Raw genomic sequence first — 23,639 nt, forward strand, 5'->3', positions numbered from 1 at the left:
GCTGAACTCCGGCACAGCATGCCAACTTGGTGCACATCATAAATCACAGGGATATGGAAAAAATATTTATAGAGTGATCTTGTTATCTTTTTTGCAGAATCATGTAAACCCAGCAATGGATTTTACGCAGACTCCTCCAGGAATGCTAGCCCTTGACAATATGCTGTACTTTGCTAAACATCACCAAGATGCTTATATACGGGTAAGACTTCTTCTCTTTAAGATCTATGCCAGTCCCTGTTCATGCTGATTGTGTCCTGTTTATGGTTCACTTTGAAGGGGATGCTCAGAATGACCAATACCATTAACAAGAACGAGCTCTAGGAAGGCAAACCACGTTACACTAAAACGTGTATAATGTCTGTAAAAGCTGAGTCAAATATTATAGATAGTACTTTTTGCAAATATACTTTTTGCTTAAGCCTGCAAAGAGAAGGGAGACGTGCATTTTTTGGATGCATGGCAAATGTCCATAAGCTCAGAAATGAGTATTCGTGCAAAATTCCCTTCTGTGTCTACCAAAAGTGTCAGGGTTTTCTGTTGAAAGGAGGATTTGACTAGAAAATACATTAATAACTGGCTGACTTGGCAGTATCCTGAGAGTTAAGATGCTCCTACTAAAACTACTGCTGTAGGTGAGGTAGTGCTTGTAGAAAAATAGGTAAGAAGCATAATGATTCATTTGTACGACCTGTTCTTGCCCTCTGCCCACTCTACTTCCTACATTTGTTATTTCAAGAGTAGTTAAAACAAGCTATAAGTTGCATCGTTATGTGAAGAGGATACAACAGAATAATATTGGCAAAATAGAACAACTTCTAGTGATCTGTGCTGAATTTGAATATTTGCCATGGACGAAACTATTTAGCTCCTGTGGGAGTGGAAGATGATTTAACCTCCCTCAAGAAGGTGTGCACACACAGACCTGCATAAGGAAGGTTGTGTATGGAAACGGTAGACAGATACATCAATTGTTTCTGTTAAATAATGAGTGAGCTTTTAATATTCTCTGTTGTGTAGTTTTTGCTCAAATTAGAATGATGTCAAGGCTGTAATAGGTTTGTAAAGGGAGTACTAATATCCAGGTCAGAATGATCCATGGGCATAATGGAAGACCACAAGATGGTCAGTTTTGCTCTGTAAATACTTCTGCTTCAGTCTGAACATAACAGTAACTGTTAGAAGAAACTGTGGAAGCACACAGTACAGCAGTAGCTATTAAACTCCATCAACCCCTGAAATTAAGGTTATTTCACGTACCAAGCAATAGTATTTTTTAGGATAAACTATACTGAATTGTGTTTTACTTTATAAAAATATATTTGAATACATTTTCTCATTAAAATTTGGATTTGTCGTTCTAAATTTGGTTAAGATCTGTATGGTGTTACTTCATAGACTACTTTTGAAAGTTATAAATGCGAAGAATATGTCGAGTAAGGGCAGCCAGTGCTCCTAAATGAGAGACACACGTATTTTGAATAAGCCTGAAAGAATTTGAAGAGGACAGAGACTTGGTTGAAAAGGTGCTCTTCATTGTCTTTTTAATTTTTTTCTTATTTTGCATTTTCATATTGCAGATGTCATTTTGAAAGGTCGATTCAGTGTAGCATGTAATTAGTCACTTTTTAGAAAGGATTTTGGCGCCGGCTCAGCTTTGTTGATCTAATGCAGTATTTTTTGCTCCTGCATTGCTGATAATGTGTGATTATTTTGTCTTTATTCTTGTATGATTTCTCTTACAAGACTGTCTGAGTGTTTTCTCCACTCGTGACAGAGGAAGTGTACACAAAAATGCTATGCCAAGGCACACTAAGCCAAAACTGCTTGCCCAAAGTTGTGCTGGAAACTGCTAGCACACCTTGGGAGTATGTTAGCCTACCCGTCATTCCAGAGTCCCACTTAGTGCTCACACTAGCATTTCTGGCATGGTAGCTCCCTCACTATAATGGCCATTATAGCATGCTAAGAGCACACAGAACACATCTGAGGTGAAGGGCGATGCACAGCTCCTATAGTGCTGTGAGGCTTTGATTGCTAAAAACACCTTTTCATCTGCTTGACTTGTTGCCCGGTGACTGCTGATTCTCTGTGGGCTCAAATCTACTTGTTTCCTCGTTTTGAATTTCTTTTCACACCTAACATTATTTAATTTTTCTTCATGTCCTTTGGCTTTCAAAACTCTCATAGCACCTTTTTGCTCTACTTGTACAGACTGCTAATCTCATTTAATCTTTATCAGATGCATTTATATTCTTGTGTCTCAACAAAAATACTCTGCACTCAAGGTGAAATTTCCACAAAAAATTGTTAGCCGTACAGACAAATAATACTTGCATACTGAACAACTTCTTTGACAAAATCTCTTCTCCTTTTTTCATTACTGATAGTAGGAAACAATTTATTTCCCAGGAAGAGAGATTATTTCCAACATGGCCTTTTGCAGTGCCATTAATTGCTGTGCCGTAGGTCAAATCCTAAGACCTAAAATGAGGTAATATCTATGCTGTAGGATAATTAAAATTGAGATTGGAAACCAGCATTGGTTTAAAATGAACTTGGGAAATACTAAGTTTCTCCTGACAGAATATGGTCTATTAAATGAAGACAGTATCAGAAAACTGTGGTGATTTCACTGAGTCCACCACTGGTGCTGCGTTTTAATGGGCAGCGCAAATCACTGTAGTCTGATCTCCTAGTTTCTTAGGATGTCCAAGCTGCGTGGCATCTTGTATTACTGAAAAAAGTGGATAAGGAAAGGTGAGAAGGCAGACAAAAAGTGATCTTCTCCCTCTTAATTTTTTTGTCCTGACTCTTGTAACTGATTATAAATAATTATAAATAATTTGCGTAATAAACGGATTAGTTAGGCAAGAAGAGTCATTAAAGCTGAAGTTTCCTTCAACATGCAGAGGCAGTGGGGCTTCCAAGACAAAACAGAAGTACTCACAGCATCAGTAAATATGTTTACAATGTGTTGAAGAGCATGGGTATGAAGACAGTGGAACAGAGGGGTAAGCTGCATCTTGGAAACAGAAAGCATTTCAGGGTGAGAACATGGATGTCATGCATTGAAAAACAAAACAAAAATAAGCAATATTTTTTTAATTTTTCATTCTTACCTCCTGACAATTCATTTATCTTATTTCTTTTTTCTCTTGTATGCAGTTATTCTTGACACTACAGTCATACATTGCTTTTATTGTTTTAGTTAATGTCACTCTTCAGATAAACCATGTTGTTTTTATTTAGATTTTGAGTTGTTTTTTAATCTCACTTTGTCTGCTATATAATATGATTGGTGCTTCCAGAAGAAATTTTTTTATACTGGAGAGGAAGAAAAAGCAGTGTGTTTTCTTTGATTATGTGGTGTCCTTAGCTGTCATATGGATTTTTCCTTTTTAAATTCCTGTTGAATTAATCTCTTATTGAATTAGCTTTTCATTCTTTTTTTTTTTCCTCTATTAAATGTTTGGTGCTATCAGTGACTTCAATAAAGTGCATTGCATTTTTTTCATGTTCCATTTAAATAATCAATTGCTATCATCAGGGGCTTTGCTTTTAAAATGTGGTGACATATGCTATATGGAATGCATTGATGGAAGTAATGTTGAATCTCTGCAAGAAATTATAAAAGTTTCCACAGGAAAAAACTGGCAGCTTCCCAAGCTACATAATTATAGGACAGTCAGAGTGTATAATTAAAGTTAACAGTGAAGAAAATGATTGGAATAAAGCTTTGTGACAGATAATCTTTTTTTGTTCTTTTGGATCAGACACATCCCCCCCACCCAGTTCTAATTTGTTCCTTTCCAAAACTACTTCAGTTTCAAGTTCTACTAATTTTAAAAATAAAATTATAAGTTACCATTTAAAACAGACTGTATTCAATGTAGACACCTTGAGATTTTCCTTGCTGGTAACTTGTAGCAGTGTGCCTTTGAAACTTTTCTGAGTTGTAAAATGAGTCTGATGAAAAATCTTTGCATGGAAATCCTCTTATGCCATCATTGCTATGAGTATCTCAACATTTTGATATTCTGCTGTTGATTTGTTTGAGAGCTCATGATGCAGAAGGATTGAGATTAATTTTGTTTTTAAGATACAATGAGAGGTATAAATATCTGAAACAAATACTTTCTGTGTATATGTTTGTAGGTGTGTATTGATTTGTTTGTTTTGGTTTGGTTTGGTTTTTTAATAGAATCATAGAATGGCTTGTGTTGGAAGGGACCTTAGAAATCATCTAGTTCCAACCCCCTGCCATGGTTATGGTTGTCACCCATCAGATGAGGCTGCCCAGGGCCCCATCCAACCTAGCCATGAACACCTCCAGGCACGGGGCATCCACAGCTTCTTGGGGCAGCCTGTGCCAGAACCTCACCACCCTCTTAGTAAAGAAATTGCAACTAACATCAAGCCTAAATCTCCCCTCCTTTAGTCTAAAGCCATTTTCCTTTGTACTATCGCTATCAGACTGTGTAAAAAGTCAGTCTCCCTTCTGCTTACAAGCCTCCTGCAAGTACTGGAAGGCCACAATGAGGTATCCCCAGAGTCTTCTTCAAGTTGTACTGTTGTAAAATAATGAGATCTCCATAGTTTGTTGTGGAGAGATAGCTAAAGGAACCAAAATGAAAAAAAACTGGTATTTATAACCAAGACAAATTTGATAGTTGTTTGTTTTCTTGTGTTTATGTCTGCCATATTTATGCCTAGGATGTTTCCATAGATACAGTAGGTTTGCAGTTTTAATAAGCTGACTCCTACAAGAGTGGTCAGTGTTTGTTTAGGTGCTCCTGATAGCAGCTAGCAAAATCAACACTAATTCTCCTGCTGTGACTGCTATTTATCTTGAATCTTGGCTAATTTAAGGGTTTTCAGGAAGAAAGAGAACATGCCATAGGGTAACTCAGTTTAGAGAAACTACACTTTACTTTTAAGGTGCAACCACTGGAATGTTCTTTTATTTTGTATTTTCCTCACAGGCATCTAAATATTATGATAACCTGTATCTGGGAGGGAATTTAGAATTTTGCTAGAGGTTATTGTGTTCACAGGAAGTGAGTCTCTGAAAAGTCATATACAGCATTGCCTCTGGTGAGGTCCACGAGTCTCATTCTAATGAGTTTACGTTAGACGACTTACAAGCTGTTGACTTGTCTACATTTTTCCTCCAGTACTTAAGATGAGGCATATTCTAACAGATCTCTCTGCTTAATGGAGTGAGGTTCTCCCTTGAGAACAGTCATATTGTGTCTCCTCTTTCTGTTTAAGCACAGAAGATTGGTGTTTCCTCTAGAAATCACAAATGTAGCAGGTCTGAGCGCTGGCTATCCACCTGCTTGGATTCTGCTTAGTTGACTATCTAAGTTTGCACTCCATTATTTGCCATTTATTAGATTAGCAGGTTCTTCATATGTTTGGTATGAAAATAGGTGTTCCATCAAAAGAGATCATCTTACTGTAGCCTGGAATTCAAGTGCCACTTCTGTAGAAGATGTTTCTGCCTTTCTCCTAGCAATTGTATCTATTTCATACAGATATTGGTTAGAGATTACATGTAAAATTGGCAGTATAAAATAACGTCAACAGGGTGGGAAAACAATATTGAAATCCGTTTTGCAGTGTTGAGCTCATTGATCCCATGGTACGTTTTGTAGCGAATTCATTGCCGTTATGTTTTTGTGAATAATGTGCAAGATGCTTAGTGGCATGTTACTAAATTTTCTGTTCTTGTATTTAAAGCAACATTGGACTTTGAGCTGATAGTTATTTTGATTAATTGGAGATTAGAAATTGAGCCTGTTTAGGGTCAGGAATAGAAAATCCCCTTTCCTCTGAACCTGCTGAGCTGGAAAATCAGTTATTCACACAGCTGCGATGCAGAGATGCTACCCCAGCAGCTATTTGAGCTGCTGCTTTTGAGGTGGTTGAAGTTCTCTTCCCCTGAAGCTTTCAGAAGTCACATTGGAGGAGCAGGTGCTGTTTGTGAGCCCCTGTGATGCAGGCAGGAAGATTGCCCGCCTGCTGCAGAGACCTTTTGGAACTTTAATGGGTTGAGTCACAGGCAGGCTGCGTGCCGGATACTTTCTAACCCATGCAGTTGTTGTACAGGAGGCTGCCTACACATCCTTCCTCCAATTCACAAAGTCTCTTCATGCCTACTCATTCTATCCTGATCAGATATGAGTAGTCTAACATATAATTTCAGCATTTTTTGAAATAAAACTGAGCCTGATTTCTGCCATGCTATTTTTTTTCTTTTTATTTTTTTTTATTTTTTTGCCAGAAATGACTGGAAGGGAATGTAATTTATTTCTGTTCCTCTAACAGTAGTGACAAAGGCGAGCTTTGTTCTGTGTGTCTTCCTGGTGTGCCTCATGAGACAATGTAAGTTTCCACAGGAGGCCTAATTGTCTGTACCTGGTGATTCCCAAGTTGATAGGATGTGCTTCTCTTTTCTCTGCCATACCTGGGGGGAGAAGAATAGCTATTTAGTTGCACAGTGTTTTCTCATGTACTCCGTTCGAAGCTCTTGAGATGCTGCTGACCTCATTGACGTGAGACGAAGTTTGAAGCTTCTTGCAGGTATCCATACCACAGTAACAAAGCACTAGAAGGGCTTTTCTCACATTGTAGGGAAAAGAAATAGAAAATTTAAAAACTTGCTACATTAGTCAGATACTGTAGGCTCTTGAAAAAGGAGAAGGCTGGGGAACATGCTATCCTTTCACATTCGCATGGGGCATGGAGGGAGGAGGAATACTCAGCATTTAATGTCGAGATGTCAAGCCTGGGCCTGTAGTACATGAAGACCATACCCTGGTGCAGCTTCTGAAGACAGTACGGCAACTGAGCCTTCCCATCTTTCTTGACTCTTGCCACCAAGCAGTACTGTGGGCTGGTTGTTTTTGCAGGGATTGGCAAAAGAAGAAGGAGGCTATACAACATGTGAAGATGGGTCACTGTATGTTTAGCTTTTTATAGAAAATATAGAAATACAGTTGTGCTTTATGGTAAGATGTTTACATGAGAAGCAAAGTTTATTCCTAGGTGGAGCTGCTCACATGGAGCAATTGCAGAGCCATCCACATTTCACTTCTAATAGTTTGGCACTAACTTTTCATTTGCTTTAAAAGAAGAGGGGAAAACTCCAAGCTATTATAAAAGAAAACTAGTTGTTGGAAGTAGCTATCCATGTTAGAAGTACTTTATGGCTGCAGAATCAAATGTTGGTTGTAATGTTACCAGGACGACTTGAATTCACCCTGGTACCTATATATTGCTATACAATAACATAATTGGATTCTTTCTTTGTTTCCCATTCCCCACTCCCAGTATGTCTCAGTTCATCTCTCAAATCCTGGCTTAACAAATGGCTAATGTAGTTCCTACCTGAGAAGGGCAGACAGAATTGTTGCTTGGTTTTAGTTGCTGTGAGGAATTTCTGATCTCCCTCGGGAATCTGAAAGAAGGCTGAGATAAAGGGGAGAGGAGGAGTCATGGAAAATTGAAAATAAAATAATGAAGATAACAGAAGAGGTTAGAGGTGACAGTGCTGAGTGAAGGATCTCAAAAGAATGCTGATGATGAAGTTGAGGAAGATGAATTGCTGCCTCAGGAGGAAAGCAAAATGGAGAAGAGGATAAATTGAAAGTAAATCTGTGTGTAGCAGAGTACCTTATCCTCCTCGGGAAGCACATCCTTAGGATTTGCTTCCTAGAGTTACTTAAGGTATCTGAATGAAATAGGAATGGTAAAGCCTGCCACATGTAATAAGAAAGCTTAGGAGAAGGAAAACAGTGTCAGAAGTAAGGAAGAGCATCTCTGCAATTTTTTTCTATATCAAATAAATCAGATAATTCATTTTGAGCCTAGGTATGATTTTAGCATATTTAGTATGTAGCTCTCTGAACCTCTTGATACTAACCTACAGGCTGCTAGGAAACTTGGTCCATGTTAACACAGAATCATTGTAGAGACAGTGCAATGAAATGGACTTGGGGAAATGCTCCTTTCTAATAGTTCCGCAATGCTTGTTGAAATGTCTGCTGTGGGACTTATTATAAGTATTGCTGCAGCTATAGCAGGCCATGTTGTCTTTTGCTCTCTGTATTTACTTCCCAGTCATAATGAGTCTCTATTCTATTGCAAGGCTCTGAGGTTGATTCAGAAATCTAAGTATTACTTCTGCAGTTGCTGTGGGCAGTGTATTCTGAGTCATTTTCATCTGTAATGTGAGAGATTAAGGGGTTGGCTAAGTTGATATTCCTTGTGAAGGAGCAATATTTATGCTTGGTGGTTTCATCTTCCTGAATTCTGATAAGGAAGCTTTTGACTGTTACACCTTTCTTTAAAGCTTCTTTTTTTTTTTTTTTTCATCAGGTATTAACCCTTAGTTGCAAGCATAAGCTTCATTATTGAAGGTGATGCAGATTTTTAGGTTCATGGTAGTCAAATATGGAAAATTCTTCATTTAGTCCATTGCTTCCCTGAGGAATCTGTTTCGTGCTCCCGAGGAAATGATGGACTCAATGAATAATTCAATGGAAGATCATAAAGAAACAGTATGAAGCTTTCTGCTGTAAAGTGAGAAAAACTTCTGATTGTGTTTCTTTCTGTTACTGGAGATTCTGCATTATTATTCTGTGATGTTGGCATGGCATTTGAATTTATTTTATATTATTGCTTATGCCGCTGGTGTATGCATACCTTCTAAAGATAGATGAGCTTTCCCTCAGTGATGCTTAGCACCAGTATATGTAATACAAGGGGTACTACAAAAAATTTGCATTTTAAGAACAAGTCGAACATATTCTGTAAGGAGGAATACTCGTTATCTTTCTAAATGTTTTGTTGGACAATTGGATGCTGAAAGACTGCCTTCCACTTCTTGAAAAGATTTTTGGCTTCAGAGGAAAAAGGGCACTTCAGGTAATTCATACAGCTAAATCCCCGAAGAAATTCAGCTGTCAGCAGCTGCTAACCAACACTGCCTGAAATGCCTACTTTGGAGACAATATTAAGCCTTCATTTCTCTTTCTGATCACTTTGTTATTATTTTTGTGTGTGTCGTTTTTTGTTTAGTTGTTTTTAATAATTTCTTCTACCTGGTAAACTATTCCCTTCCACTTACAACAGGAAATTGTAAATGAGAGGAGAAGTGCATAGGTAGTAATCTAAAAATAGTAAGAAATGGGCAGACTTGTGTTCTACTATAACTGTTTTCAAATTCCCATGCCTTAACTGAGTACAGAGTTTCAATTGTAGAAATACCAAGTACATGGGTAACACTGGCTTTCCCTAAAATTTGAGCTCCTTGTATTTAAAAAATACATATCTTATTTTTTCCCCTTCTGCTATTCAATACATCTCATTCTTCTTGCAGTGTAATTTTGTTCTCTGTTCTCTTTCTATGCATGTCTCATTCTCTCTTATTCCCTTTTTTTGTAAGTTGCATATTTCTGTTCTCTTTTTGTTTGTAAATTATTTCATTTACTTTGTTCTTCCAAGTCTTTCTCATGTCCTGTTCCTTCATGTCATTTCCTCACTCATACTTTCCCTGACTGCCCTCTCTGGCTAATATTTCCTTTCCCTTTCCCTTTACTTGAGATTCTTGGCTAGATCTTTTGTTGTTGTTGTTATTGTTCGCTAAAGAAAACTGTTGATGTTTCTTGCCTGTTACAAATACCTATTTTCTGCTTTGCCTTATTGTAAAAGGCAGTGTAGCTTAAAGGAATGGAGAAAGTGAAGATGACCTGCAGCATTTAGTACTCCTGAATTGTGAGAGGGTTTTGGATTTTGTCTGTATAACATCTAGTATATTAAAAGTCATATTTCCATGTTGCTTCTTCTCAAGGAAGGAGGCAAGGAAACTGGCGGAAGGAGATGCCTAATAACAAAGTAAATGCTGCCAAGCAGACCAGAGTCAAGGGAGCACTGAGGAAAGATGATCCAGAATGTCAAGAGTTCTTCTGCAGTGTGCGTGGTTTCTGCCTTTAAGGATTTGTTTCCCCCAAAGCAAAATGTAGCAATTGTACCTGCCCATTGTGAAGTTTCTGGTAGATCTACAGCTCACTGTGCTGGATTTGTGAGGTCGGAAGGAGAAAGATAACAGGGTATAGGCACTTCATGTGTATTAATGACAGGCCTCCATTTGAATGAAGGTTATGTGGGTTTGGTGAATTACACGCTACTTTTCTTTGATGCAAATGTGTACTGGTGGCTTGATTCACAAGTATTTTCAGTCTAGAGCTCTGTTATGTTTTTCCCTGCTACAACTTCCACCAGTATATGGAGAAAGCATGTCAATCCCTTGCTTATTTTTCCTCCAGACTGATAAAGGGAATAAGAATAAAATCATGCCATTATTGGCTATATTTATAGCATTTTACTTTGGAACAGGATATGAGTCGTGAAGTCGTGAAAAGAGTATTACAAATATCCTAATGAGTGTTGTAAATCTGTTGCCAAGATTAGGAATGGTTTCTCTTTAGGTATGTATATGAAGAAGCTCTTCCTCTCCAGCCCCCTTTTACCATTGCTCTTGCTTAACAGAAGATCCATACCTGTCAAATTTACCTACCAATATTTAAATGTAGTGAATGGCATTCCATCTTCCTTTCCTGCAGAAATGTAATATGTCAGCTGTGCTTTGTTTTGCAAAAACAAATTCTAAAAGATGATGCTTGCAGAGTGTATGAGTGAGGATCATTTCAAAGCTGCTTTACATACTCAAATTGCCATTTAATTTGCTGTATCGCAATATGCAATTCCTTAACTATTTCTCTGGCATTCTTATTGATTGCTGTAATTCTGCTTTACATTATATGCATATATGGTGTCACCATTAAATATTTATGTGCTCATGAAATGTTAATGTGTCGAGTTAATGTGAAACTCAACAAAATGCATTTGCCAGAAGCCAGCAGGCTTGCTGATCTGAGTGCTTCCCTTCCCCTCCCCCTTACCCTTTCATTTTGCCTCTTCACTGATTTTATTACCAGTGTTTCTCTGTTGTACCTAAATCTGTGTCAAAGCAGCCCCCTGCTCCAGTATGCAGATTTTATGTTTTATTATGTGAGAGATAAAATGCATAGTAATAAAAGAGGAGACGTGATCCCAGGGAGGTGTTGAGATACAGCCTTGCACTGCGCCTGTGCCAGTCTGTCACTGCTCCTGCATTTGGGTTTGGAAATGTAGCACTGTCCTCCGTGAAAGAGATTGGAGCAGGATGACTCATCCAGAATGCAAAGTCATATTTGCATGTTCCTTGAGCGGTGGCTGCAGCAACGTGAAATGAAAATTGCAGGGGTGTTTCTTTGATTTGATACAGCTGTTGCCCAAGATGTGACATAGAACAATCAGGTTTCATTTGAGCCAAAAATTTTACATGGAAAAGTCGGTCCTCTTGGCAGAGAGGTGAATGTGAGTCTGACACCACCCTGCTGGAAAAGTCTAGCAAAAATTGGCGGGGTCAGATATTTATGAAATCCCAAGTAACTTTCTCAGCTTCTGGTGGGAAGTCTAGGTGAAAAATAGACAAAGAACACTGAAAAACAAAGCAAAGCAATTATCCACACACGAAGAACAACATTCTTTTTACATCCCTGAGGGTGCATTAGAAGCAGAGTAACAGCAAGAGGTTGCCCTTTGTACAGAAAGACTAAAATAGATACTTCTGCATGGAGAGATTGGGGCATGCAATGTGAAGCAAATAACTTTCCTACATGCTTTTGGCTTTTCTCTCTTTTCCACGCTTTTACTGACTGCCTGACGACAAAGGCTTATTATGTTCATGAGAGGGCATGGATATGTGACAGTCACTACTGAGACCTGGGGGAGTGGGAAAGGTTTTGCTGGCATCCAGTGATGCATCACACCTGCTTTCCACCACCAGGTCATTTTGGGCAAAGTTCCAGCTTTGGAGCCTTTTACAAATCAGGGTTTAATGGGGACTCCAGGATTTCTAGAGAGGAGCACAACTGTCGTGTTGGGAAGCAGTTTTGTTTTACTTTTTTGGAAGCTTTCCTCGCTCACAAACTTGAAAGATTAAAAAGAAAAAATGACATGAAAATAGGAGCTAAGGAGGAATGCAAATCAGAGAACAGTGTCTAAACACTTGTTTGGAAATAAAATTTAGAGAGCTTCTGAGGTTCTTTGGTGCTTGGCAATATATCTTACCTTTGAAATTCAATTTTTTTTTCTCTCTCCCTCACTCCCAAGCTGTGCAGCAGCTGTTTAGGTTGTATTTTTTTTTCCTCTTTTGAAGCCAGTAGCAAAGTTTGTTACTGCAATGACAATTCTTATTGCAAATCTGTTTTGATATATATATTTTCTCCAGCCCCTATTTTACTTTCTTTTCAGGCTCACACCTTCAGTGAAATCTGTATTATTTTCATACCTCATCATTCACCCACAGTGTAACCTCTTTTTTAGATGTAGTGCTGAGGAAGGATTTATTCTGAATGATATCTGATAGAGCAGAACTTAATGGTGCAAAAATGCCCAAGTAGTTATTTTTTCTCATTTCTTTTGCACTGTCATTCAACTGGGAACATAAAGACTTTCCTTGAATTGTTTTTTGCAGCATTCATTGCTTGATGCAACAGTGATAGTTTGCTGAAACGGTTTACACACAAGTTCAAGTTTCTTCTGGCATGGAGAAACTGAGCACGTTGGCTTGAGCATGAGCTCTTGGATCTTATGTGGAGCCTGAATCCAGCTATGCAACTTTTGTTATTTATAGTTCCTTCTAGGTGTACTCATGACTCTAAATCATTTTATCTCATTTCCTTTAACTTGCACATTTGATACTTTAGTTATTTCGTTCTCTTGTTTCTCTTTGGTTTCTGCTGCAATTCATACTGCTGGTGTAGAACAACAATACTGCATAGGAATGGCAAAGCAGCTGAGTCAGCCCTGGAATGGCACTGCTTCTGTATTGCTGCTTTGGGCATAGGAAGGCAACATTTCTCCTTTAAGACATTTTTTTTTTCGTGTTAACTCACTTCTGCCATTTAGCTGAGGAAAAGTTTAAAGTGTATGAAAAAAAATTACTAAATTCAGCCTGGTAAATGTTTTGTGAATGTTGGATGTGGAGGAAAATGCTTCAGCGGATGGATTCTTCTAACTGATTCTTTTCCATTTTGATTCCTACTTCAGATTGTCCTGGAGAACAGTAGTCGAGAAGACAAGCACGAGTGCCCATTCGGCCGAAGTAGCATTGAGCTCACCAAGATGCTGTGTGAAATACTGAAAGTAGGAGAGCTACGTAAGTTGGCCCATTTATTTGACCTCTAAGAACCACAGAGTGAGTTCAGTGGTACATGAAACAGTAATTTTATTCTTCTCAGTATGGTTATATATTGAACACCAACGTTCAGAATGACTATACCTGTTTTTCCGTGTATCATACTAATTTGCAGGCATTCCAGGGATGAGAGTGGAGTGGGGGAAAAGGGCGTCCTATCTTTGAATTTCTTCTGTATGAAACAGCTGCATAATTTTCAGTGATCAGTTCATGTCCCACCTAGTGACTTGGTTATCCTCAGTGGAGGAGACTTCTTTCTCTTACCATTCCATGGGCTTATCTTTAGATTGGTTTTATGAATCATACAATCATTCATTTTGGGATTGCTTTTCTATTCTGTTTCATTTATTCTAACACTGTGAAATGAAATACTGTATTTTAATACAGAGGGAACGAGATTCTAACTTCTGGAGATACAAGCTTTCATATTCTAAACTCTTTTTCTCAGACTTTTGAGTTGGGGGTTCAGTTATTATATAAAGAAAATACAAAAATCATTCTTATTATCTTAATTTTAGAAAGAAGATGATAACATATCTTTTTTTTAGAGTAACTCTACAGTTTGGAAACATGAGGGTAGAAGAAAAACCAAAAATTTTCCCAGGAATAGCTCAAGCTCTGGCTAAGGGAGTTTGCTTTTTAATGCCTTAGTGCCATTTCCTTTGGTGTTGTTTAAGCTGAACGTCAGTGGATGATGGGTGTGTTTGTTTGCAGAAAGTTCCCATGGTACCTTTTCATAGCTCTTTGAAGTAGTACAGACAGGTTTGATGTTGAGAAATGCACTGGTGCTCCTGTTGATAGAAACCAGCTATAGCACCAGTGGTTTCTGTGAAGTCTCACTAATCTATACCTCCAGAGCATCTGTTTCTGGACGTGGCAGTAAGGTTGCATCGTGGCTTTATACTCACAGGGGAGGGAGCTAAGGTTGCCTCTAATTTATTGTGATGATTCACCTGTTCACCAGTACGCTTCCCTAATGGTTTTGTTTATGTGGAATTCTATCTGTAACTTACAAAAGCTGTAATAAAGTACACTTTTACAGTGACATACAGGAAACAGATTTCTTGAAAATTACTATCACAGATGTGCATCCTAAGTGACCTGTGATCAGTAATATATTTTGTTTTGCAAACTAGAACTGACGTCTCAGGAAAATGTACATTCAGGTGTTTGCAAATAAATACTGTATTGATGAATGGGATTGGACATCTTAAAAATCATCAGCTGCAGTCTAGGGCTGAGGTGTCTCTGCTAGTTCATAAGTGTTATGCTTCAAAATATGCATTTAAAGTTGCCAGTGTTTCTTTAGAAATTCATAACTGGTCATTATTGTACAGAGATACAGAACTTGTTTCTAATAGTTTCTGAAGTCTATAATTTAAAAGCCACAATAAATTACCTTCTACTCATGAAATATTCAACAGTAAAAACTTCCTTGAACTGCCAAGTAGATAAAAGCTGCTAGACTGTCCATTATTTATGAAGAGCACTTTAATGTTGATTATATTGCCTTTACTTCATTGCATTAAATACCTTTAGGCAACAGGAAGACGTTTTACCATTTCTTTTGGTCCTTTCAAGCACTGCATCCATCCTAGCAGAGGATTAGAGCTGACATCAGACAGTAACATTCTCACCCCAGCATTTGCTCTCATCTCCCTCCTACAGGGTATGGTTCTTTGACGCTCCACAACTCTGATACACTGACAAATATGCCAAGAGCAGGCCATTTGTATTTCCTCCTTAGTAGCTATGAAAATTAAGACAACCTCCATCTTCCCCTGTCTTCCTTCAAGTTTTGATACATGACACACATGCTTCAGAGAAGAATGTCTTCTCAACAGACACTTGGTTTTGTAGGCAGACAGTAACACTGTAGTTAAATAATAACAAAAAAAAATTGCCATATTTTAGCTGATGGATGAACAGCAGATTAGTGATGTGTGCAGACAGGCAGCTGTCCTCAGTGCTGTCACTGTCTGAAGATGTTTATAAGCCAATATCATTGCATGTCTGAAGTTATTCTATAGTTAAGGCATGTCAGACTGAGTATGTTTGCTGCATTTTTTGAGCAGGATGCAGATGTTGAACTGCTTATGTTCCCATGTGACTGGTTTGAGGGGCAGTGTTTAGGGGAGTCTGGAAGAATCTGCACTCACTTTGACAGACCACAGGTGTCTATGCCACATCTTGGAGATATATATCGTTCTAAAGATTCTATGAGATAACATCTTCTCTGGGTATTCTTGCTTTTTTATTGTGGAGAATTTAATTTATATGGGCTTCTGTTAGACTTGATTCATTTATAGGACATTTTTCCTGAAAAGAAAAGATCCAAATGCCAATAGATTATGACTCCTTTTATGCTGTTCACGTATGTTCTTGCTATAGATTTCATTGCAGTTATTGCCCAGGTTGCAGAATTGAACCGGGCATCACTGTCTCTTGTCAAATAGAATGTGCTGGGTATTTAGTAGGTATATAGTAATGCTCATGGTTGTGCCTGCTGAGATGAAGGTAATCAAATCTCATGCTTCAAGGAGTAAGCTGATTGCTGCAAGGGCCAGGAAGTTTTTTTCTGCTTTGCACAATCCACAGTGTGCAGTGTAGGGTTTTTTTTCTGTTCTTTCCCTGAAACCATATTGGTCACTGCATGATCAGCATTCTACATTTGAGGGCATGCCTGGGTTGATTTTTCATTTTGCTTCAGCAAATTCAGTATTTTTATATCTGAATGTCATATTTAATTTTTTTTTCCCCTTTCTTGAAAGCTAATTGCCTTTTCACCCTCCTCCTCCTCCTCCTCTTAAATTTAAATAGAGAAAAAGCCCCAGAAATAGTAAATAAAATTAGATAAGGGAATTTTTAATGTTCTCATGTTTCTTCTTGCTGTTTCATCTTCTGGAGACCATAGCATTTAAAGAGTCAGGAGGTGTTTGTTAGGAAGCTGAAAAAATTCTCTTACCAAGGAGGTATTTTGTAAAAGATGGCAGTTTAAAAATAGCAATCTCAAACTTTTAATCCTATCCTTAATGTATAATAAAATAATTCAAGAGAAATTCTAATCTCCTTTATCTTAGCTTTATAGCTCATCCATTCTTACACATACGCATAGAATAGAATTACAGAAGCATAGAATCCCTAGAGTTGGAAGGGACGTTTAAAGCTCATCTAGTCCAACTCACCTGCAGTCAGCAGGAACACCCAGAGCTAGATCAGGTTACTCAGAGCCTGATCCAGCCTGGCCTTCAATGTCTCCAGGGATGAGGCTTCCACCTCATCTCTGAGCAATCTGTTCCAGTTCCTCACCACCCTCACTGTAAAAGCCTTCATTATATCCACGTCTTTATCCTCTTGCCCAAACAATCACGTATCAGATAACCTTAGTTGTAGCAAAAGTTCATCAGATCTTGAGTGAAGGCCACATGGTAAACATTATTCATCCAGTTTTGAAAACAATCTCAATGTTGGGGGAAAAAATCTAAGATCTATATTGATCTTTAGTTTTAAGGGTTACTTTGGAAACATTACTAGCAAATTCCATTCCAGGTGTAGAGACATTAAGTATGCTCACCCTGCTTAATGCAGAATCAATAACTTGTGAAGTCATCTGAGTCATATTTTTGTATGCTATTGAAATCTCACTTTATCAGACATTCCTCCCCTCCTGTTTGGTGGCACAGTCCCTCATCAAAGAGAGAATGAAACTCCTTTTTCTTAATCTAAAAAGTCATTATCTCTTTGTCACTGTGGTAAGCTTTGGAGTTCCTGCAAAACATCCACTGTAATCCTTGAGAACATGAGCAAAGCTGCTGCAGGCACCTTTTGAGCAAGATAATTCATTGCTACCCTTGTTGTTAGGAACAGTGAGACAGATGTTGGAGGGTTACTTTCAGCGCATGGCACTGTTGGCCTCAAAGTTCATACAGTTGCTGGGTTGGTCAGTGAGGCACCCCACTCATGTTTTTTCCTACTGTCTACAGCCGCATGTCTGCCTTTTTCAGTCTTTGATCTCTTTGGAGCAGGGACTATAATTTGATTTGGATGTGCAAAGTGCTTAAGCTTCTCATGTCACAGATGTAGGACTCCTTAGTTCCTTTAAAATTACGTTTAATCATTTTTCTATATGCATGGACTGGGGGGGAGGAATGAAAAAAAAAAAGCCATCTCTTTAAGGGCAAGAAAGATTTGTGGATGTGAGGGAATTTCTAGAAATTGATTCATTTCTCCAAAGACAACAAGAGGTAACTTGATTAGGTATGCAGAGCTCTTTCATCTGGTAATGACAAGGACAGCAATAATCAAGACCTGGAAGTTAAAACCTGATAAATTCAAAGTAGGAATAAAGCGCAGACATTGTCAGTGAGGGTGCCAAATTAGGGAAGTAGCAGAACAAAGCTGCAGAATGACGGAGAGAAAAATAACTGTTGATTTCCTGTGATTAGTGGAATCCCTGGCTTTGGCAAACTTGATGTCATGGTAGAATAAAGTCTGTAATTTGTTTTAATGTGGTCACTGGAAGCAAATTCTAGTTGTCTTTGTTTGTTTGTTTGTTTTGAAGACTACAATAAATGATGTAGTAACATGGAAGTCTGGGTAGTTGTATGACAGCATACCAGATGACATGGGTAAATATGTTGGACTATTGCCAAAGGCAAAACCAACTGATTAATTATAATCTTCAAAATGTGTTTCATTTTGAAAACTCTGCATTTCTTCTGAGCATTGGAGAACTATTCAGGCTTTTGAAGTTCCTGTCTGCAGGTTTGCATGTTCCTTCAGACAGCTGACATATAGCCAATTTTTTTTTCTTATCTGGAAACATTTTTTGACATTTTGCTCATCATTAAGTGACAGATTAATCCCGAGCAGATTGAAAAGAAAAATGATCTTTCAGTCCATTGTGGGCCTCCTTTAAGTTCCTGCTATTATATTCTAAATACAGATTGATTATAAGGAGACAAAGTATTCTGGACTTTGTCACAAGTTGTGCTTCATCTCTGCAGTAACATCTCATGGTTTCACAGCACTCCCATGCAGCAGACTAGAAATTTTGCAATTGCTCTGTTTAAAAGAAGCATATAGTTGCCAAATTAATTGTACATAGAATTGAACAATGTTTAAAAACTCAACTCAGTGTTGTTTTAGTAGCAACTTTCAGTGTATTTTATATGTTGCTTTCTGTACTTCAGAAATGCTTGTGTAGGGAACACTAAAGAATTTTCAGGTTGGAATTAGAAAGTTGTGCAGGTGAAAAAGAGGGACTTGAGGTTTTGGAAACCCGGAAAGATTTTGGGGTTAGAAGACAAACCCATTAATAGTCTGCTAAAATGAGAACCAGCTTGAACTGTTCCCCGTGTTTCCTGAGACAAGGCTGTACTTGCAAAGGCTAGAAAATGTGCAGAATTCTGGCAAATGCATAAGATTTTGCAGATAGCATCTCTTTTCTTGAGCAAGTGAATATCCTTTTAACAACCCCCTGCTGATCTGGCTCTGAGGTAGTTGAATGTGCCACTAATTGTCCCAGGTGCTTCCTACACATGCATCTTCACAGATGGTTTGGTGGCACTGGAGGCATTTTTGGATTGCTGTTGACCGGACAATCAATCCGTCTGGCAGAAAACTTCTCTTAGATTTTTTACCTTTATTTATTCTAAGTAAAAGCTTGATAACTTGTCTCGCATTTTTTTAAAACTTTTCTGTCTCACTGTAAATATTTTTTTAAAAATCGAATCTGTGAGGAGGGCTTCAGAGCTTTAAGGGTATTTAAAATCCAACTGGGTTACATTTTGCTGTTTCATGATGAAGGATTCAAAAAGAGAACACAGCCACCCTTGAAATGAAGTGGAGCTCCTTTATCTGTACTTATCTACTCTGCATGTGGCATTCTCCATGCCTGGATTAGCAGAAACTTTGCTGCAATTTTAAGGGTATTTATCTTTATATATGTCAAGGAATTGAGTTGCTTTTTTTAATTCTTAGTAACATTTCAAATCAATTTGATCAATTTGATCAATTTCATAGCCAGCTTGTGTAAACCAAAAAAATAATTTCAGTGTAATTTCTAATTATAAAGCTTTAATGCCTTCTGAATTTTGGGAGACAAATTCCAAATAACCTGGAGAGCTGGCTTATGATACAAAAACAAATGTAAATGTGGTATAGTATCAGGGGATGGAGCTACGGCAAATCCTGACCTCTTTGAGGTGGGGTTGTATTTCCTCAGTTAATTATAACCCACATGTTCACTGCCTCTGATCTCCACAGACTTAAAGCCGTCCATTTTATAGCTAGCATCACTAAAACTTTTTGTGATAGTTTTGATGGAGGATGGCCCTAGTTCTACTCCAGGGCATCTAATTTCTCTCACATTACTTTCCCTCATCATATTAGTAGACCTATCCACACTCTCATGACAAACCCTCAGAAGCCTGCCCTTATTTCTTCTCACCAGTTTTTTGTTAAAGTAGAACTGTGCTCCTCATAAGCACTAGCTGTGTGGCTGTATATGCTGATAAGTCATTATGGGAATGTAAGTATGTGCTGCCTACTCAAGCAGCTTGTCACAGGGGTCACTTTATTAACAGGGAGGTGCGCATGCACAACCCATAAGGACTCTTGGACTTTGAAACCAAGTTGCTGTATGAATTTCGGCTCGCGTAATTCGTAATGTTGTGTACTGGGGATATCTGAACAAATTAAACTCTTTGTGGGAAGTTATTAGACATGCAAATGAATTTTTGAAGATTGTTACTTGCCCCCAGATATCTTTCAGTGTACTGTGCTGTGCCCTTTTGTTGTAGAGAGCTGTGACATTTTCCTGGGTTTTTCCAAGAAAAAAACTGTGGCTTAAGTTTGAGATAACCTTGTTATTTTTTTTTTCCTGAAGTCTTGTTCATTACAGATGTATGTACGTAGGCTTTATTCTTCTTGCAGTTTCAAATGCTGTGTCTTAACATGCCTCTGGTCTCCAGCCAGTATTAACTCATTCAGGACCAAGCATTTTGCTTGCTTTTCCGAGGCCTTTGTATTTTGTATTTGCATAGCTTGCTAAGCTACTTGCTAATAATGCCCCAAAGTGGCTGGTGGGCTTCTTCTTTTCCTCTCCCCTAATTAACACTACAGAGTGTCAGTTTAATTATTCTACTGAACATCTAAGAAAGGACCCATCATCTCCTTTTCACATCAAAGACCCACTTGATGTCAGACAATTAAAAAAAAGCATTATTATGCTTCATATTAGCCACTAATGACAGCCCTCTGAGGTCTGACAGTCAGACAGTTCTCAGCCTACCTCACCATCCACTCAGCTCTCAGGCTTTCTAAGTTTCTTAACAAGGATGTTGTGGGAGACAGTGGCAAATGTCTTGCTGAAGTAAAGGTAGACAACATCTACTATACTCTCCCCATCTACCCAGCCAGTGATGACATTATAGAAGGCTACCAGATTGGCCAAGCATGATTTCCCATTGAATCCATTTTGACTATTCCTGATAATCTTCTCTTCCAATTGCTAGGAAAGGGTATCCAGAACAAGAGTCCATTATCTTTCCAGGAACAGATGTGAAACTGACTGGCCTGTAGTTTCCCTTATCATCCTTCTTGCCAGTTTTGAAGACTGGAGTGACTTTGGCTATCCTCCATTCTTCAGGCACCTCTCCTGTTCACCAAGACCTTTCAGGGACGACAGAGAGTGGTTCAGCAATCACCTATACCAGTTCCCTCAGCACATGTAGGTGCATCCCACTGGGGCCAATGAATGTGTGTGCATTGATTCTGGCTAGGCGCTCTCTGATCAGATCCTCCTCAACCAAGAGGAAGTCTTCCTTTCCCCAGGTTCTCTTGCTTACCTCCAGGTTCTGGGCTTCCTGAGGACTAGTCTTAGCATTAAAGACCAAAGCTCAGAAGGCATTCAGAATCTCTGTTTTCTCAGTGTCCCCTGTTAACAGGGCACCCACCTCTTTTAGTAGGGGAACCACGTTTTTCCTAGTCTTCCCTTTGCTGTTGACATACTTAAAAAAAGACCTTTCTTGTTAACCTTTACCTGCTTTGCAAGGTCTAATTCCAAGGTCTTAGCCATCGTCATTGCATCCCTACAGGCCCTGAAAACATTCCTATATTTTTCCCCGGTGGGCAGGCCCTTTTTCCACATTTCATGGACTATCTTCTTTCCTTTTAGTTTACCATGAGTTCTTTGCTTATCCACGTGGGCCTTCTGCCACCTGTCCCCGATTTCTTACGCTTTGGGATATACCAATCTTGAGCTCAGAAGAAATGGTGTTTAAATGCCAACCAGCTCTCATGGGTCCCTTAGCTTCTTACACTCTAGCCCATGGGATCCCTTCAAGTAGATCTTTGAAGAGGTCAAAGTTCGCTCTTCTGAAATCCAGGGAAGCAATTCTACTTATTACTTTGCTTCTTCTACACAAGATCTTCAACTCTACCGTCACATGATCACTGTGTCCCAAGTTGCCCCCAACTTTCACATCCCCTTGTAGCCCTTCCTTGTTATTAAGCACAAGGTCAAGTAGCATACCCCTCCTCATCAGCTCTTCCACTGGCTGATATTTAGTTTAATAAGCTTCCCACAATAAATCCTGTGGGTAATGTGTCTTTGGGTTGATTGGTTGCTCTTCAACTGGATTCCTTTCATTTTTAAGCTCATAACATCTCAGCACAGAGTATAGCTGATATTTTTGTAGTAAAATTAAAAATAAGACCTCTGATAATTTGTTCTTTGGGCTTCTGTAGGCGCTTAATGAGAATCATTAATTTAATTTATCATTAAAACAAAGTAATCACCTTATAACCATACATTTCACATGTGTTCATCTTCTAGCTTTGAAAATTTCTTGTCTTGTATAATAGCTTGTGGTTATGTTTTGTCTCAAGGTTATAATCTGGAAGGGAGTAGAGTATCATGAGTGTACAGTAGTATTTTGTTGATGTGATGTTTTTAAAGGCATTACAAGTACAGAGGATTATTTGTGAGGTAGTATTGTGCTTTACGGGCAGATGTTTGAAAGCGAGTCCTGGTGTGTGTAGCCATCAGATGTCCTTCCTCTTGTGTACTGTGAAGTATACTTCTAATAATTCGTTCCTTGCATTGGGAAGTTACACGTTATGATTTTTGTGAACATTTACCACATCTGCAGGAATTTCTGTGCAACTGATCTAGAACTCAGCCTGTTGTATTCCCTGACTGTACTTTATTTGTGCAATGCTGATGTGCCATTTAATTTTCTTTCTGCTTAAATAGCACACCATCATGTTTTAGGAATGTTTGAGGTGCATTTTCAACCTTTACCCTAATATTTGCATATTAATAAGTCATTGAAAAACATTATGTAAATTTTATATCATGGTGAATATGTTATCAAATCAAATGGCCTTTAAGGGTAGTTATAGGAAGCTACTATCAAATGGGAAGATGGAATGTGGCCATGTTTAGCTTTTCTCTTTTCTTATACTGTTAAGTGCCAAAGTATTGGAACTGATGTAAACACTTCAGAAATGCCAGTAAAATGCTGGAGGGTGATTTCTCCTTCTTCTCCTTCTCCCTTTCCTTCTCCGTCTCCCTCTCTTCTGTGAAGCTACAGTTGGATATTTAATACTATTTTGCTTTAAAGTTCTGGTTTGTGTGCTCCAACTGGGGAACTATTCCAGTCTCTGCATTTTGCAATCTAAAACATCAGCAATAAATATTTATACACAAAAAGTATTGTCTTACCAGACAATTCAGAGCAAAGAGAAGAGGCAGTCCTCCTGCAGCATTTTTAAATTAGGAATGGACATCCTAAGACTGATTTAACAACCACACACTCTCTCTTGGCCCTTTTTAGACATCTGTTTTTTGAGATACCTTTCTCTTCATGTGTTGGGATGAGTCTAGGAATATAAAATAGAGATACAGTTCTCAAATGGTCTTTTGATTGCAGTAGATTGGATGGAGTTTCAAGGTGACACAAATATGTGACATATTTTTTTATAACTTCTGGATTAGGCATTAGAAACAGTAGGTAATGATGGAGATGTTCAGCTAAAATTTTCAGACATCTTCATGAGTGTTAAGGTTTAAAATCTCATTGATTTTATATCCTTTAAACTTTCCAGGTAGCTGTAGTAACAACATCATCTTGCATTACTTAGCTCTGGAAAAGCTGAGCTGACCCTCAGACAGACAAATTTACACATCATTTCAGCACACTGGAATAGCTATTTCTGTCTCTGCTCACTGACAATGAACAAATAACCAAGCATTTCCATCATCATCAGTTTCTTTCCTCCTCTTTTCCACCTCCAGATTCCAGGGGTGGGTGGTGACAAC

General features: G+C 38.4%; 1 protein-coding gene across 29 annotated transcripts in view; it reads left to right on the plus strand.

The window, feature by feature from the left end:
* ELMO1 (engulfment and cell motility 1) overlaps positions 1-23,639 on the plus strand; it is a 300,794-nt gene that overhangs the window by 136,868 nt on the left and 140,287 nt on the right. For all 29 annotated transcript variants that reach the window (XM_040682976.2, XM_046923664.1, XM_040682996.2 and 26 more), the window contains 2 exons: positions 98-202; positions 13,165-13,273. In XM_040682976.2, the coding sequence (XP_040538910.1) occupies positions 98-202; positions 13,165-13,273 (214 nt within the window). The remainder of the gene's footprint in view (positions 1-97; positions 203-13,164; positions 13,274-23,639) is intronic.

This window comes from Gallus gallus, chromosome 2 (assembly GCF_016699485.2).
Source record: "Gallus gallus isolate bGalGal1 chromosome 2, bGalGal1.mat.broiler.GRCg7b, whole genome shotgun sequence".
NCBI lineage: Eukaryota > Metazoa > Chordata > Aves > Galliformes > Phasianidae > Gallus > Gallus gallus.